Consider the following 16,221-nt stretch of genomic DNA (forward strand, 5'->3'; position numbering starts at 1 on the left):
ATGTTACACTGTTCTACGAGGGATCACAACCATTTTGTTCATTCACGTATGTGAACAGTCCACGTGGCTACTACGTACTGAGCATATGAAGCCGTTGATCCAAACGGACATTTTTGTTTTCTCTTACTGAAAATCGTCACATACATTTGTTTCATTCGATAGCAATATTAATTCATTGCGGCGATGTCTTCCATTATTTTAAAGGCAGCGTTACTAATTCCAGTCATAACACACCGACTTTCGGCAGGTATGTTTTACAGATTTTCAAAGATTTCTGACTACTAATTGATTGATAGATTCTTGGTAGAATATTTAAGGCATTTTTAAATGCATTTGTTTTTCACTGACGCTGGAATAGATATGGGGTAATCAAAATTGAAATATGCTGTCTTTGACTTATCAAAAGAAATGTGCAGAGGGTGACAAAGCGTGCTTTGCAGCTAAATTAAAAAGAAAAATATATTCTATTACTTCATCCCAGCCGATGTCCCCATAGTGACTACAAAGAACGGCAAACTGCGCGGTACGGCGACGGTTTCGACAGATCTGCCGGACAAACCGGTCTACAGTTTCCTGGGTGTCCCATATGCTACTCCTCCCGAGGGCGAACTACGGTAAAAAGGGAACAATACGCATAATAACTTTCGGGGTTTCTTTATTGTGCTACCGCAGTGCAGTTCTATTTGGTTTTGTTTTTGTTGTTGATATTTTTGTTGCAATTTTTCTGTATTGAATCCATATTGGACAGCACGTACACACCACGTCAGTATCGTAATGTGTTAATGCTTGTTTGTTGTCCATTTGATACTGTGCATCACGTTACAATTCTCAACAAGAAAAATATATTTCAAATATGGTATAATTTAGTAGGTTGATCGCTTGGAGTCAATTTGCCGGTGTGTTTTTTTTTTTCAACTCGAGATAGTTTAATCTAATCAGTAAATGATCATATGCCTGGTAACAATTCTCACGGGCAGGCATAGGGATATTTACAGGATTCAGCCAAAGCTGTTTTCTGACAGTCTACCTTTCCAGTTGGCCTTTTAGAATAACGCTTATTACCGTTCTATGAAGTGTCCTGGTAGACCTTCGCAGTCGAACAACACTCCCAGCACCGTAAGATACTTAGGAGCCCCAGATGGGGTGGTTACCAGGCTGAACGATACCTTGTAACTTATTGTGTATATGTCGCTGTGTCTTTCAGTCGCAAGGTTAGCCATTGGCAACTAGAGTTCCACGACCTCATACCTTCGCCATATGATTGTAACCTTTATGACTGACATATCAGGGGTGTTTGTCATCAATTATAAATCATACCAGTTGATCTTCTTCACCCAAAGAACAAAAGTATGAGCGTAACAAAGAAGGTTATGCTAACAAAGTAACATTTATCATGAATTATGCAAATGGGGTCCTTATTACCATAATTTGATTCAACAATGTTCACATTCACATAACTTCCAAATGACACAAGTATGAAATTGCCATCCTTTACCTGTATGGTTTTATAGTAGTTTCTCATTAATTATGCAAATTAGGCCTACATTTGCATATTTTTAATCTATCAAAATTCCTCAGTAACAAATGTCACATATGTCAATAGTCATATCATGGAATACAGCAGGTTTTTAAAGTTGTCTCATTAATTATGCAAATTAAAATCTGATTTGCATAATTATTGTCCAATCATACAAAGCATTACGTAAGCTATCTACATACCAAAAATCATTACCATCCATCAAGCCCATCTTGAGTTATAGTATTTTCTCATTAATTATGCAAATTAGGTATTCATTTGCATAATTGATATCTATTAATATTTCTCTCTTCTTCAGTTACATATGTCACATGTTTGAGAGTCCTGTCATGGAATTTGGCCGATGTATAAACTTTCCTCATTAATTATGCAAATTAGATACTGATTTGCATAATAAGTATCTAATCATGTACATCATCACTCAAGCTATCTACTTACCAAAAATTATAACCATCCATCAAGCCCTTCTTGAGTTATTCCCTTTCAAAATCTGAACCAAAACCTGCTCCTGCAGTTCCAAAAAAGCCGCTAGGGGGCCAAAACCTATACCACTTACTCTCTGTCCAAAGAGCTATCTACCACTCAAAAATCAGTTCCATAGCTTGTCCAGAACACGAGATATTGAAACAGGAAGTTCCGCTGCAGTACCGTAACAAGCCGCTAGGGGACCCAAAATCTAATCATTTCCTAGTCTCATCAAGACCTACCCACCTACCAAATATCAAGACAATCCATCTAAGCCTTCTCGAGTTATGCTGTACATTACACACACACATACATACAAACGCTACCCTCTGCATAACCTTCTCGGCGAAGGTAAATATAGCAACATGCTAGTTGGACAACCTTTGCTGTCTCATGTATGGTTCAGTGGAAAAAAAGGAATAAATGAATATTATGAGTTTGCACCATTTTTCAGTTTCCAAGCTCCGCGCCCAGCCCAGCCGTGGTCAGACGAGAGAGACGCTACTCGGTACGGGCCACACTGTGCCCAGGACATCGACCTGTTGTTCTCTAAGTTCTACCCCGTGAAACCGCCTCACAACATTACCAGTGAAGACTGTCTGTACCTCAACATATTTACCCCAACATTAGAAGCGCAGGGAAACGGCCTTCCGGTAAGATAGCGGACTGTTTGTTTGTCAGTTTGTCTGTTTTGTTGTTGTTTATTTGTGTGTTTGTCATTTGAGTGACGGGAAAATAAAAATAAACGCAGTAAGGCGGCATTTTCCATCCAAACTTGTATTGGAGACCGCCATTCGAAGACACAACTAATGAAAATAAAATTGAATAGCTCTTATTGTTATGTTACGTAAAACTGTATGTAGGAATCTAGATATTTTGATACTTCTTATCAAACTTGTTGTAAAACGATTAATGTACACGATTAACACCAAAATTATTATCATTGATATAAGCCACATGAATCGTCACCTGTGTATCGTTAGGTGTTGGTTTGGTTCCACGGCGGTGGCCTGTCCTTCGGTACGGGGGCCCTGTACCCGGGCACCGCCCTGTCCGCCCATCAGGACCTGGTGGTGGTCACGGTGAACTACCGGCTCGGTCCGTTCGGCTTCCTCAGCACTGGGGACAGCCATGCGCCTGGGAACTACGGTCTCCTAGATCAGGTACGGCAGTTTCCATGTATGATAGTGCTGTGTCCTAGCTTTTATGTGGTCTTTAATTAGTTGTTACCTCCATGAAAATGGAGGTACTGAGTACGCTTGTGGCTGGACGTGTGTGGTTCCGATGCAATATCTCAAGAACGGCTCATGCGATTACAATGATGTTTGCTTTGCGGGTAGAACCAAACGGTGCACGTCGATTTTGAGCCTCCTGGTGTCTGACCTTGGTTCTGCAGCAGTAGTTACGGTTTTCGTGTCTCTGGTCATGAACATGCTGTGATCTTGTTGAAAGTTGAAATCAGGTGACCTTTAAAGAAACCGTGATGTAAAAAAAGCCTTCTCTTCACCTCTGGTCTTCCTCTGTATCCCGTATCTTTCAAGCTCATTCTGCTGCAAAGAAAAGAGGCCTTTAGCTTTATTCCGGATCTACATATACACGGCACAGACCTCCAAATAAGACTAACCCTCAATCAGATGACCGGGTAGAAATCAAAATTGTAACGTTTTCTTTCAGACCTCCTTTTTTTGCCGGGGTAGAGTAGTATCCAAAAGGCCGGTTGTCAGAAAACGTTGCAAAAGCCGCGGTTTCTATACCCCCAACATCTGCTTGGAGATTACTACCTTTATTGTTCGGTATGCGCGCCCAGGTGGAGGCTCTGAAGTGGGTTCGTGACAACATCCAGTCGTTTGGAGGAGACCCGGGGTCTGTGACGATTGCCGGACAGTTTGGTGGAGGAGCCAGTGTGTCCTACCACCTCCTGTCTCAGGTCAGCAGTGGACTGTTCCGCAGGGCCATCTCACAGAGCGGCGTGGCCACGTCCTTCCCACACGCCGAGTATGTCAAGCCGCACAACGAGTTTATGTGAGTGATACTCCACGACTCAGATCTACTTAAAGTTCTTCTACAAGTTTTGTGAATCATTGGTTTTGTCCTCTCTGTCTAGTCCATCTCGCCCACTCCGTGTCAGTGTGTGTGTGTGTGTGTGTGTGTGTGTGTGTGTGTGTGTGTGTGTGTATGGTGTGGTGTGTGTGTGAGTGTGTGTATGAATGAAAACTGTATGTGTATGTGTGTGTGTGTCTATCTGTTTGTCTGTGTCTGTGTGTGTGCGTGTTTGTGTTTGTCTGTGCGTGCGTGGTGTGTGTGTCTGTGCCTGTGTGTGTCTGTGCCTGTGTGTGTCAGTGTGTGTGTCAGTGTGTGTGCGTGTGTTGGTGTGTGTGTGTGTGTTTGAACCTGTGTCTATCATATCTGATTGCCGTGTCACCTTAATTGTTATTCCATTAATGACTTACATGTTATTACTTTTGCAGGTCCCAGGCCAAAGTACTCGGGTGCAAGAGGCATGGGAAGGAAACCGAACAAATACTCGAGTGTCTTCGATCAAAGGAGTCGGAAGACTTCGTGAAAAGTCGGAAAGGCGAGATTTTGGCTCGTTGCCTGCCGGGCACCGACGAGACGTTCCTCAAGGACTCGCCAAGAAGCCTGCTGAAGAATGGAGAATTTACAAAGGTGAGCTGGGATCTTCGCGAAAGTATCAAACGCAAGCCGTCTACAATCTCATACAACACTTAATAGAATCTGTGTTATATGACCACTTGAGATTTACTATTCACCTCTTGTGGCACTGTATAGTTAATGAAGTTACGGCGTCATAAACGACATGAAATGGGTCCTTCTGATTGGTTGACGTCGTCTGGCTTTATAATGATTAAACCAATATCTGTCAAAAATCCACCTTGCTCCACCACAGGTGGATTACCTACTAGGCATGAACAGTGCAGAGTTCGGACACGTTCTACCCAGTCTGATGTCTACTGAGTTCGGGAAGGGCAAATCTCTGAAGGAGGTCACCACCATACTGATCGGTTACGCAAACATCCTCTATGGCGTAAGTTCGATCATCTCATTTCATTTATCCCTTAGTCTAACTAAATTTATTTGACCGTTAAGGCACCACAGAAGACCTGACAACCAGTTTTCTCTACCCTAGTGCCATGCCTAACGTAAGCTACATGTACGTTCGATCCTATACTAGTGAATCAAGAATCGGCTGACATTCGAGTATTTGTCTTAAGTATTGGTGGTATGTTAGAATCCTCACTGTGCATTGCTTCGGTGGCATTTGCACTGGTGCCCGGATGCCGGGGGTACATCTCGGCGTTTACACGATTAACGTACGGCGTCTATTTGTCACCGGTTCCCGGGGTGATTTTAACTCCGAGTTTTAACAAAATCCGGGGCCCGACCGTGTCCAAAAATAGCACAGTAGCCGGAGGGTGTCTCACATGGACATGAAGGGGGTCAGGCCCGAAAGCGCAGAAAAACAGCCCGTAAACCGGCAGGCCCCTTTTTCCTAATTGTGAACGTAGCATATGGAGGAGCTTCAGGGGTAAGCCTAGCCTCAAGCGTCAACTTCTGCATGTAAAAGAATCCAACACACTTGCGCTACCATCTTACCAAGGGTGCACCGCGCATGTTGGAGATGCACGAGGAGTTGAAGAAGGAGTACCTGTCGGATCTGTCACGTGATCCACGGGAGGTGGAGAAAGTGTTCACAGACCTGCAGTCGGACACGTTATTCATCGCGCCGACAACAGACATGGCAGACAGACTGGCAGGTAACGCCATTCACCACTTTCACTCTTTCCATAATGTACCATAATGTATGGTTTTGTTACTGACCCATACGTCAAACTGTTATTCTTTTTAGATTGATAAATTTTGTAATTGACATTACCGTTAGAATAACCACATGGCTCATGTTGTCAGTGCTTTTCTTCTTTCCAATCAATCTTTTTTTTTTACTCTCCAAGCAGAGGTTCGGCTCCGGCTTGTCAAACTTGGCGACATAAAGAAAACGGGACAAGATAGAAAGCCCAACAAAAAGCCCCAAAACAAGCCGGAGCGGAGCCTCTGCTTCGAGAGAATTCTTTTTTATTTGTAATTAGCCTTCATGCCGTCATTATTATTATCAATCACACAGCCGCAGGTGCAAACGTCTACCTGTATGAGTTCCGCCACCGCCTGTCACTCCACCGATGGGGAGCGAAGTCTTCCGGCGCGGAGCATGGGGACGAGCTGCCTCTTCTGTTCGGTGTTCCATTCCTGGCGTTCACTGACCCAAACAACGCTGGGAACGAGCTGACCTTCACAGAGGAGGAGACGCTTCTCAGTTTGGACATGATGGCGTACTGGGCCAACTTTGTGCGCACAGGGTGAGGCTCTGGACTGCGCCTAATTGCGCCAAATTAAGAAAGGCATTCGCAATATGGCGCGAACCGGTGCAAATATCCTTAAATTGCGATTTTCTTTTAATTTAAAAGAAATTTGACAAAATGGTGCAAAGCGGCACAATCAATGTAATTCCTTTTACCTTTTGTTCGTTGGTTTTATTGAGATGCTTTGTTTTATTTCTTTAGATGAATCTTAATCATTGTACATTTGTTTTTTACGCAAGTGGTAACACTGCGACTTGCGACAAGGCGGGATTAACGTTGCTGTCAAAACACTCACTTGCAAAGCTACAGCTTCTATTAAGGCACGTCAGACTGGTGCACTTGTGAAAATATGTCCCACAAACTTTCTGGTAAAGACATACCATTTCTTAAACATTTAGTCTATCTTAGTGTTTTCATTTGTGCCTTCTTTGTCGCATCTGAAAAGAAAACAAGAAGGTCGCAATGGCTCGATGTAATGTATTGATGATGTGCATAGGAAAATATGCATAGACCTTAAAAATGATACAAAGAAAAACATTTAAGGTGAACAAAGAAAATCTTTTTATTCAGTGCAACACATTTGAGAGACAAAATATGATAATCTGAATCATGTCTATAACGCGAGGTTTAGAAACAGTTTCTTGATGATAATTACTTCTATCAAAGTGTTTTGACAAAATATTCTTTTTGTAACCAGCGATCCTTCGAACCCGGCCGGTGCTCCAGATACAGGGTCACGTGACCTGCCCTCCTGGCCAGGCTACACACCTGACGTCACCGCCTACCTCAAACTGGACGTGACGTCATCAGCAGATGTTGGTCTGCGCAGGCGTCAGGTGACGTTATGGAACAAAATTCTTCCCGAGATGGCCGACGACGTAACACAAGACAAAGATTCTAAAGATGAACTCTGAAATATCTTTCTGTATAATGGCCTTCCATAATTTGGTGTTTGCTGGTCTAATGTTCTTTACTTTAATACATCTTTCAAGCTTTCCCTAGAAAAACATTCTTGTGACGTTGCAACCCATGTTGATTTGAAGAGCATGCCCTACTCATGCCCTCTGCTTGGATAATAGCCCTATTCCACCCAATGGTAAAACAACCCAAACGTTATTGTGTTGAAACATGTTTGAGTTGGCTGATGGAAAAAAAAAATACTTACTTTCATACCTCCGGATCCCGGGCGCTTTTACAAATTCAAATTTCCTGATCATATTGTTTGCACAATAAACATATCATTAGTTGGGTCTTCCCAGTCTTGGTTATTGTCTACATTACCGGTACAGTATACACTGTAGTTAGGCGTATCGGGAAACCACGGGACGTGTATGTTATTAACAATAGCGATCACTAACTAGATAATGAGGATAGGCTTGTAGTATACCAAACCTACTCTGATACACTCCTATCTAATATCCTCATTCCCGATGACGTTCTCCACTGTAACAACCCTAACTGTGATAATGATACTCATAAGAATGCCATCCTTCACCTTTCCAACCAGATAATAAACACTCTTCATGCAGCCGCCTCCGCTTCTCTCCCTAATAAGAAACGATCCTCCCCTTACTCTGTACCCGGCTGGAACGCCGTTGTCAAGGAGGCCCATCAAGCCGCCCGAGATGCTTTCCTTCTCTGGCGGCAGTTGGGCCGTCCTAGGCATGGAGCGGTCTGGAATATTATGCGTAAAACAAGGGCGAAATTTAAGCTGCTACTGAGGCAGTGTCGCCGCTCTGAGGCCCAGTCTAGAGCGGACGCGCTTGCCATGCATCTTCATCAGGGGGGTTGCAAGAGTTTTTGGAATGCTCTGCGTTCGCAAAACCGCTCCAAGCCAAATCTTCCCAACACGGTTGATGGTTACACGGGGGCTACAGATATTGCCAATATGTGGAGAAACTATTACAGTTCCTTGTTTAATTCGGTTAAGTCCGCTAATCAAAAGCAATCTGTTATGCATGCAATGGAATCCGATGTTAGCGATGTAACCACGGTAACAGTTGGAGAGATATGTGATGCTATCAATGACTTATCCAATGGGAAGGCTAGTGACGTGCAGGGCATTTCAGCTGAGCATCTCAAGAACGCCGGGCCCCAACTACCCGTTCTGCTTTCATTTTTAATTTCCTCTATGCTTAGACACGCCTATGTGCCACCTAGCATTCTGAACGTTGTACTTGTCCCTGTATTGAAGAAGCCCAGCTGTAATGCTTCGAACAAGGACAGTTATCGTCCGATTGCAATTGCCAGCCCCTTGTTAAAAGTTATCGAATCTGTACTATTGACATACCTTGACGATTTCCTATGCTCCCCGAGCAACCAGTTCGGATTTAAGAAGAAACATGGAACTGATCTATGTATATTTGCCCTCAAAGAAATTATTCAGTATTATCGACAAAGGGGCTCTCCTGTATTTGCATGTTTTCTGGACGCATCCAAAGCGTTTGACCGTGTGAACCACTGGACATTGTTTAAAAAACTTATGGATCGAGGGGTTCCGATGTACCTAGTTAGATTCCTGGTCGTGTGGTATAGTACGTTGTCATTCTGTGTCCGGTGGGGCCACACCCTCTCGGATACATTTACCGCTATGAATGGTTTGCCTCAAGGCAGCATATTGTCACCAATCTTGTTCAATGTGTATGTATCCGATTTGAGTACCGAGCTACTGAGGTCTGGAGTTGGTTGCTATGTTGGGGACACCTTAGTCAACCACTTGATGTACGCGGATGACATTTGCCTCGTCTGTCCGTCTGTTAAAGCGTTGCAGAGACTGATCAGTATTTGTGAGCTATCTGGAGCGGATATTGACATGTTGTTTAATGAATCGAAAACACTATGTATGTACTTTCCGTGTCGCCGCTTCCGCATGAGTATGCCTTTGCCGCCGCTGATGCTGTACGGTACCGCCTTAAAGTATGCCTCTTCTACCACATATCTTGGGTATATAATTACCCCTGATCTTTCGGATGACGCAGCAATCCGAGCTCACGTCAGAGGCTTTTATTCTCGGGCAAACTCACTCCTCCGGCGGTTTCGTTACTGCTCAGCGGCGGTAAAAAGTGAGTTGTTCTCAGCGTATTGCTCCCCGATGTATTGTGCCCAAATCTGGAGTAATTACAGCGTGAGTGCGATCTCCAAGCTACGAGTGGCTTACCACAGCGCAATGAAAATGCTCTTTTCCGTCGGCAGGCATACAAGCACTAGTTGGTTGTTTGTGAATAACCGGACCGACATGTTTGACGCAAGGCGTCGCAAGGTCACCTACTCATTTGTAACACGCCTGCTGTCGTCTGACAATGATATAATTAGAGTGCTTGTACACTCGGACGGCTTTTGCCATAGCACATTCTGGCGACATTATGTAAAGTATTTGTAAGTGTAGCTTTGTAAATCTTTGTTCTGTGTCTGTTTTTATGGGCCATGGGCCTGATACAAATAAATAAATAAAGTATAGTAGCATAGTGATAGAACCCTACCCCCACCCCCGTCCATAAGACGATAATTCTGCTTCTTTGACTGCTCTTAGCGAGTAAACCACCTTCCTGCTGTGGACTGTAACCAACACAGAGTCGCTGAATTGATGAGCCTGCAATTGTTAACCTCAGACTTATACTTAAAACACTTTCGCCAGACACAAACTAGGGATTGACTAATACGTGAAAATCCCTTTTGAGACTAAGACTGTACATCCATTCACAAGGGTCCAAAGTTGCACTAGGGAAATAAGCGTTATACAGATAAGGCAAATAAAAAGTTTTTTTGGGACACAAGCAGATGCGTGTGACATTTCTTACAGAGTTTTGATTTTAACGTAACTCTAGTCTTTCTAAAAGCATCGTTGCATAGTAACATGTGCGGCGATTTTTCGTAAGTTTGTGCGAGGAAAGTTGTGAACAATAAACGTAAAATTTTCCGCTTTTCTTACTACAAATCTACAAATGCACCATCTCAGCCCCCATGCTATTTAGCTTGAAACTCCCAGACTGTCACACATGTTTGTGAAGTGGACCGTGGGTTAAACAGAGTGAAGAGTTTCTATTTATTCTAATCTTGTATCTTGTGTATCCATTCATATGTATTTTAGTCGTATCTCAGTCGTAAACGTCTCAATGTGCTGATTTGTATTGAATATTCTATTTTGTTCAGTTACCATCATGGCTAACTCTTTGTAATAGCCTTCTGCTAGTTGTGTAGTCCTGGCTGTACTTGTTTTTACAGCCAAATCAATCAATCAATCAATCAATCAATCAATCAATCAATCAATCATGTCACGTTGCCTGTGGCGTCGACTCTCAGGGGGCTTCCGGCCACGTCTGTCTCGTGTCCTAGCATGCACAGCGTCACGCTCAGTGTGAAGGACTTGGCGGGACAGATGAGGGAGATGTCCAACTCACCTTGACAGTCGGGGATCTCCAGCGCGCTGGCACTGAAAACAATGGAGTTTGGTTAATCGTAGCTGTGTCTTTGTGTCGCATAGGAAATCACAGCCGTCTATGGCATAAACTTCGGTTCAGTTCAGTATATCATTTAACCAGGAAAACATTTCGCCTGGTAAGCCCCCCCCCATATAGAATTACATCGCAACAGTAAAGATTACAAATAATATAGGAATGAGGACTAGACCTATAGAAGATATAACCATTCATCAAACAACAGAAATCATGGTTAATCGGACATTATCTATTTATTGGTTTTGGCTGTTTTGGACACACAGACAGGGCTGCCCAACTAGCCTGCTGCTATTACAAAGGGCTAGCCCTGCTGACAAAGACAAGACATTACAATGGACAGCACAACGACCTATATCAATGTTCTAAATACATGTACATATTAAGGTCTTCATTCATTCATTCATTCATTAAAAACTACAACTACTGTAATGTAAAACTATTTTAGAGTACAGTCAAACCTGCTAACCTGCCCAAGAAGACCATCCAGGGGACCGATAAAATCTGGTCTATGTGGACAGGTGGTCACTATGGACAGGGTCCTTAATGCTTGTGTCAATGGCAAAAAATATTTAAGGGACCACCAAAAAGTGGTCACATTGGAAAGGTGGTCCTTGTGAAGAGGTGGTAACTACTACAAGTTTGATTGTATTGAAAAATTTTGAAATGACCAAAAGGTGGTTAGCATACTTAATGTCACTTAGAATAAGTTAGAAAATATTAATAGTTAAATTGAGTTGAATAACTCGAATCGAAAATTCAACGTGAATTGTGTTTTATTAATGGTATCGCACCTCAGTTCGTGGTTCCCCAAGCTGACCTTGACCCGGAAGTCCTCTCCAGTGAAGCGGAAGCGTGGCAAACGTTGCACAATTCGTACATGGTTCGCTTGTCCTGGTCTCCACTCAGAAACCTTCATGACATTTTTAACAAAAAATATTGTATACGTCCGACCGTCAATGTATATGTTCATATACCTGTACGGAGATCAAATCATTTGCATCCACTTTTGTTTGTATGTATGTATAGTTGTAGAAGACCATACGAAACTACGGTAGCTGTACTTTTGTTCTGTCAAGTAAGATTGTTTTTCATGTAACGTTTACAGTAGATGAAAGACAAACCAAGCGAATAAATCAAGTTCTGAATATCAAATGTTTTCCTTAAATACCTATGTGTGTCGTTATTTTTTTCACGGTAAACACCACACAAGAGAAGAAGACATTATTTTGAAAAACGTTCCCTCAGTAAAAGTGGATTCACTTCAATAGCTTATAAGCGAGTATTTAACTGAAGCTGTGGCACGTTTGCGGCCTCGCTGCGGCCGGTCGATTTGACAGAACGCTCAGCGCATTTCATAGATAAAAACGACACACGCTTTGTGTGTTTGTTGTCTATTTTTGTCATAATTGTACGTTTTGCATGATATTTCCATTATAAAGTCAAGGGTAATACTGAGAAATCGAATTCAAATCGCAGCGAGGCCGCCAACATCCCGCTTGAATTTAAGACCGAGTTAAAATGACCGCGGGACCCGGCTGCCCCCGGAATAGCCCGGAAGCCCTTTTCCAATTGGGACCGTAGCATTACCTGTCGTTGCGGCTGAATGAAGTACATCTTAGCGGCCAGCTTGCAGGTGACACTCCGCAACTGTTGCTGCGCCTGTTCGGTGGATAGCCAGTCCGCGATCAGCGACTGAAGGCGAGGGAGCTCCAAGGAGTCCATCGGGAAGTAGCCTATGCCACTCTCCAGTCCAGGGTTGATTCGAACGAAGCAGTCGTTATCCTACAGAATCATGGTAGGGCCATAAAAAGTAAATTTTATGGATGACATCTACGCGCGCAAGGATTTTCATCTTATTTCGAAAAAAACAACAACTAAACAAACAAGACATTTCGTTCCCCTTCTGTGATGGTCCACATGGTTGTTTACACAACCACCTAATTGATGGATATTGTGAAAAAGCGACATTCAGTTGTATACCCCAAAATTCCCTCGATCGTATAGATGTAAGTCACAGGGAGCACACACCTTTGGAAGGTCTCTCCATATGGTCTCCGCGGAGGTCGATATGTTAGCCATGAAGCCCAACCACCCTAGAAGGTTTTCCGAGAAGTCTCCCACTTCTGTTTCCTTCTCCACAGGTCTCACGCCACATCCTAGAGACAGGAGGAGATCGATCCCCCGGTCGGGCCAAATCTTCTCCACTAGCTTCTTGCCCTCGGCAGCGGGACACTTTGCTCCGACCTCTCCATCTGTAAAACGCCGCTGCTTGCCTTTGTGGTGCAGGACGACAGTCGGGAAGAACGTTGGCGCAGCGGTACTGGCTGTCAGAACATCCGCTATCTTCAGGTCGCAGTCGTGGCTGGAGAACGTGGTGACGCATTGATCGGTGACGTCATACGCACAGACACCAACCACGGGCAAAGACAGGCCTGTCATCAGAGGACCGTCAAGCCGTAATAACATTTCACCTCTTTGAGACATCTGAGTTGTGGCGTTCGCCTCACAACCTGCAGCTGATGTTGTGGCTCGTAGATGTTTCTCATTTGGAGCGATGTTAGACAAAGCGTGATCTCCAAAAAAGGCCCTCATAGCCAACTTTGCAGATTTGAAGCGAGGGCCGAGATACTTGACAATACTGTTGGGCAGTATCGTTCTCTTGGCGGAAGGACCAATTAAACGCGGAGAATTTTGGAAGTGAAATTCAATTGCTTCCGCTGGACTCAGTCCACCTAGACCAATGCTGCATGATGCGAGAGCTCCTACACTCGTTCCAACGAAAGCATCGAATAGTTCATATATTCGGAGGTTTGTTGAGTGTAAAGCCGCCATTTTTTCTATTTCCTGTAGGATCATAAAAAGGACCAATCCTCTGACACCTCCCCCGTCTAGGCACAACACCCGAACGCCGACGTTTCGTGGCGTCGGGGGTTGAAGTACACCCGGTGAGACTTCAACAATCCGCCCGGTTGAAGACTCGTGCAACGGGCAAGATGTGGTTTCTCCGACTTTCATGTACAAGGAATCACGTGTACACACGGCATGGCCACATGACATCATCACGTGAACGTCATGTGACAAACATGTGAAACAAACACGCCCCAGACTAGGGACACGACCGTTAAAGACCATTTTCAAAAGTTCTATTTGGGAGCTGATCAGCGAAATGACACCTTCGTGGGGTGCCATTGCTTCTTTTGTTTTGGCGATGAATTCTGGCATCGCAGTCAAGTCAAGATTTTGTCCTTCAAAACGGCCGGGCCAGCGGAGGGAGGAAGAACTTGAAGAACAAGAGAAGATTTGGCCTGTTTTGAGGTCGGTCGGGTTGTTGTGACTCTCACCGTGATCTCGACAGAGCAAAGTGCACGGGTGTGTTTTGCCGTCTTTGCCGTTGATGTCAACCGAGCATGGAGACCAGTCGTTGAGGAGTTTTGTCGCAGCCTTAAACGACCCTTTGACAAAATTGCCAACCTGTATATCCTGCACAGAGACAATTTCTGCATCACTAAGAAGGTCAAGTGCAAGTGCGTTTGCAAGCAGCTCCAGGGCATTCCTTGCGAATTCAGGGTATAGTCTTCGGAGTTTTCTCACGCCGTCTGTCAAGTCTGCTTCCACATCAGGAGCCGACAGCTGGGCGACAAACTTTGCGATCACAGCTTCGAATCCGTTCGTTCTTGGCTCCAACGACCTCAAGAGTCCCTTCGTTATATCAGACGGAAATCTATTGAATCTGATACTACTGGCTGTTTGTGCGGCGTGCTTCTGGTCATGGAGCGTTTCGTTGACTTTGCGTAGAAGTCTCTCAACCAGCATCCAAAAGAGCTTCTCGCTCTGAATCGGTGGAAGGCCAATGGTCTCTGCTGCCTGTATAGTTAACCTTCCTGGCACCTCGTGGCACATGTCAGACAAGTGACGCTTCAGAGACGTCACGCTGTGGGACTTCATTGATTCAACATCGTCCTTTGGCATTCGAAGCACCCGTATGCCTTGGTAGTACATTGACAGTCGCTTGTCGTGGTCGAAGTCGCGAAGGAATTGCTTCGTAACATCCATGTCGTCTGTGGAGGCCCGGAATTTATTCTGGATGATCATCAGCGCTGGCTTCGTAGCCTCAGCACCGTCCACAGCACGATCTCCGATCTCTACGAGAGTGTCCACCAATGAGCTGTCGTTGGTTGGATTCTGGTGCACGAAGACCAGAACGTCGCTGATGAGGTACAGCAGTGGTGGAACGACGCACCCCGTTAGCAGTTTCCTCTTCGCTGCGTGCTGCGTTAGCACCTCATGCAGCCAGTGAGGGGATATGGTCTCATCACGCAGTTTCTTGGCAACCTCTCGGGGCACCTGTGCACCCATGGCTTCCGTGTCGATCACAATGGAGGCAGGAGTTTTGGGGTCCTTGGATAGTTGCGTGCCGGGGTAAAACCACAGGCCGTTTGTCTCGGGCTCGAGCTGGTTTTCAGCAGCGATGTTCGGCCCTTCAGATGACGGGAGAGTGTTGGACAGCAAAAGAGAGACCATCGTGCTTTTTCCCGCGCCTGAACCGCCCAGAAAGGAAACCACGGGAGCCCGTTTGTCTGTATGTGCAGACCCATTACGTTCCGCTAGGAGGCTCTGATTCACAAGCAGAAAAGATCCAGATTCTTCTCCCGGATCCAGACGGACCAGCTGGTACTTGTTGGTGATGTCAAAAGAATTTATATGATGTTCATGACTTGTTTCTTTGGACGGCGTAGATGTATTCATAGCCATGTCAGATTCTGTCATCGATGTGCGTCGGACTAGTCAGGAACAGGGCTTATTTGTTTACTTTGAGCGAAATTCGACGGTGCTTATACCTAAATATGAATGAGTTGAAATATAGCAAGTCAATGGCGGGTGTACGTTTTCATACTACTAGTATTCTAATAAAAGACAAAATAAAGCGCTTCAGCAGAAACCTTGACTGTAGTCTGTAGACAATGATTATCTTTTTTTGTGTGTTTTACTTGACATTTTTTACCAGGAAAACAGACAGCTGTACTACTTTCGGGTCGTTTCTAAATAGGAATCTTCATGCCCTAACCAAATAAAATCCACAGCCTAGTTTAGCTAGCCTTGCCAAGATTCCATCCGGACATCCCTCAACCCTTAAGTTTGATTCCCGGTAAAACAAAGGAGTGATGTCGACGGTCTGTATAAATGTATGCTTACATGAAACTGCAAAGGAACAATTTTTCCGCAAAGGCTAAACCAAAATGTCGGTGGTTTGTACTCACGATATCGCTCCCGGTCCTATCCTTAGGCTGGCCTGATCCACTCTTATGATACCATTGCGCACCCTTTTGTTACCACACCTACTACCACGGGACACATCTGTCACTATGCAACTTTTCTTAATTGGCCGGTT

At 44.4% G+C, this 16,221-nt stretch overlaps 2 protein-coding genes across 2 annotated transcripts; one reads left to right on the forward strand and one right to left on the reverse strand.

Moving 5' to 3' along the window:
* The first annotated feature begins 34 nt into the window (after positions 1–34).
* Positions 35–7,627, forward strand: LOC136437788 (carboxylesterase 5A-like). The gene is made up of 10 exons (XM_066432264.1): positions 35–247; positions 482–614; positions 2,457–2,655; positions 2,986–3,165; positions 3,810–4,024; positions 4,471–4,669; positions 4,911–5,048; positions 5,622–5,778; positions 6,144–6,375; positions 7,076–7,627. Exons 1-10 carry the CDS (start codon positions 184–186, stop codon positions 7,290–7,292), a joined length of 1,734 nt encoding a protein of 577 aa, XP_066288361.1. The 5' UTR covers positions 35–183; the 3' UTR covers positions 7,293–7,627.
* A 2,536-nt stretch (positions 7,628–10,163) lies between these two features.
* On the reverse strand, positions 10,164–15,711 carry LOC136437789 (uncharacterized). Its single transcript, XM_066432265.1, has 4 exons — positions 12,861–15,711; positions 12,420–12,614; positions 11,624–11,742; positions 10,164–10,807 (listed from the first exon to the last, which is right to left on the reverse strand). Exons 1-4 carry the CDS (start codon positions 15,597–15,599, stop codon positions 10,645–10,647), a joined length of 3,216 nt encoding a protein of 1,071 aa, XP_066288362.1. The 5' UTR covers positions 15,600–15,711; the 3' UTR covers positions 10,164–10,644.
* Between the last annotated feature and the right edge of the window lie 510 nt (positions 15,712–16,221).

Source organism: Branchiostoma lanceolatum, chromosome 7 (assembly GCF_035083965.1).
Source record: "Branchiostoma lanceolatum isolate klBraLanc5 chromosome 7, klBraLanc5.hap2, whole genome shotgun sequence".
NCBI classification, from domain to species: Eukaryota; Metazoa; Chordata; class Leptocardii; order Amphioxiformes; family Branchiostomatidae; genus Branchiostoma; species Branchiostoma lanceolatum.

What these genes read in the sequence shown, in the direction of transcription:
- LOC136437789 (XM_066432265.1), bottom strand. Translation starts at nt 15,599, where the DNA reads ATGACAGAATCTGACATGGCTATGAATACATCTACGCCGTCCAAAGAA. An exon ending in TATGGAGAGACCTTCCAAAG is followed by an intron (nt 12,615 to 12,860) that starts GTGTGTGCTCCC and finishes ATGATTCTGTAG; the next exon opens with GATAACGACTGCTTCGTTCG. An exon ending in TCATTCAGCCGCAACGACAG is followed by an intron (nt 11,743 to 12,419) that starts GTAATGCTACGG and finishes AATGTCATGAAG; the next exon opens with GTTTCTGAGTGGAGACCAGG.
- LOC136437788 (XM_066432264.1), top strand. Translation starts at nt 184, where the DNA reads ATGTCTTCCATTATTTTAAAGGCAGCGTTACTAATTCCAGTCATAACA. An exon ending in CGCAGGGAAACGGCCTTCCG is followed by an intron (nt 2,656 to 2,985) that starts GTAAGATAGCGG and finishes GTGTATCGTTAG; the next exon opens with GTGTTGGTTTGGTTCCACGG. An exon ending in GCCAACTTTGTGCGCACAGG is followed by an intron (nt 6,376 to 7,075) that starts GTGAGGCTCTGG and finishes TTTTGTAACCAG; the next exon opens with CGATCCTTCGAACCCGGCCG.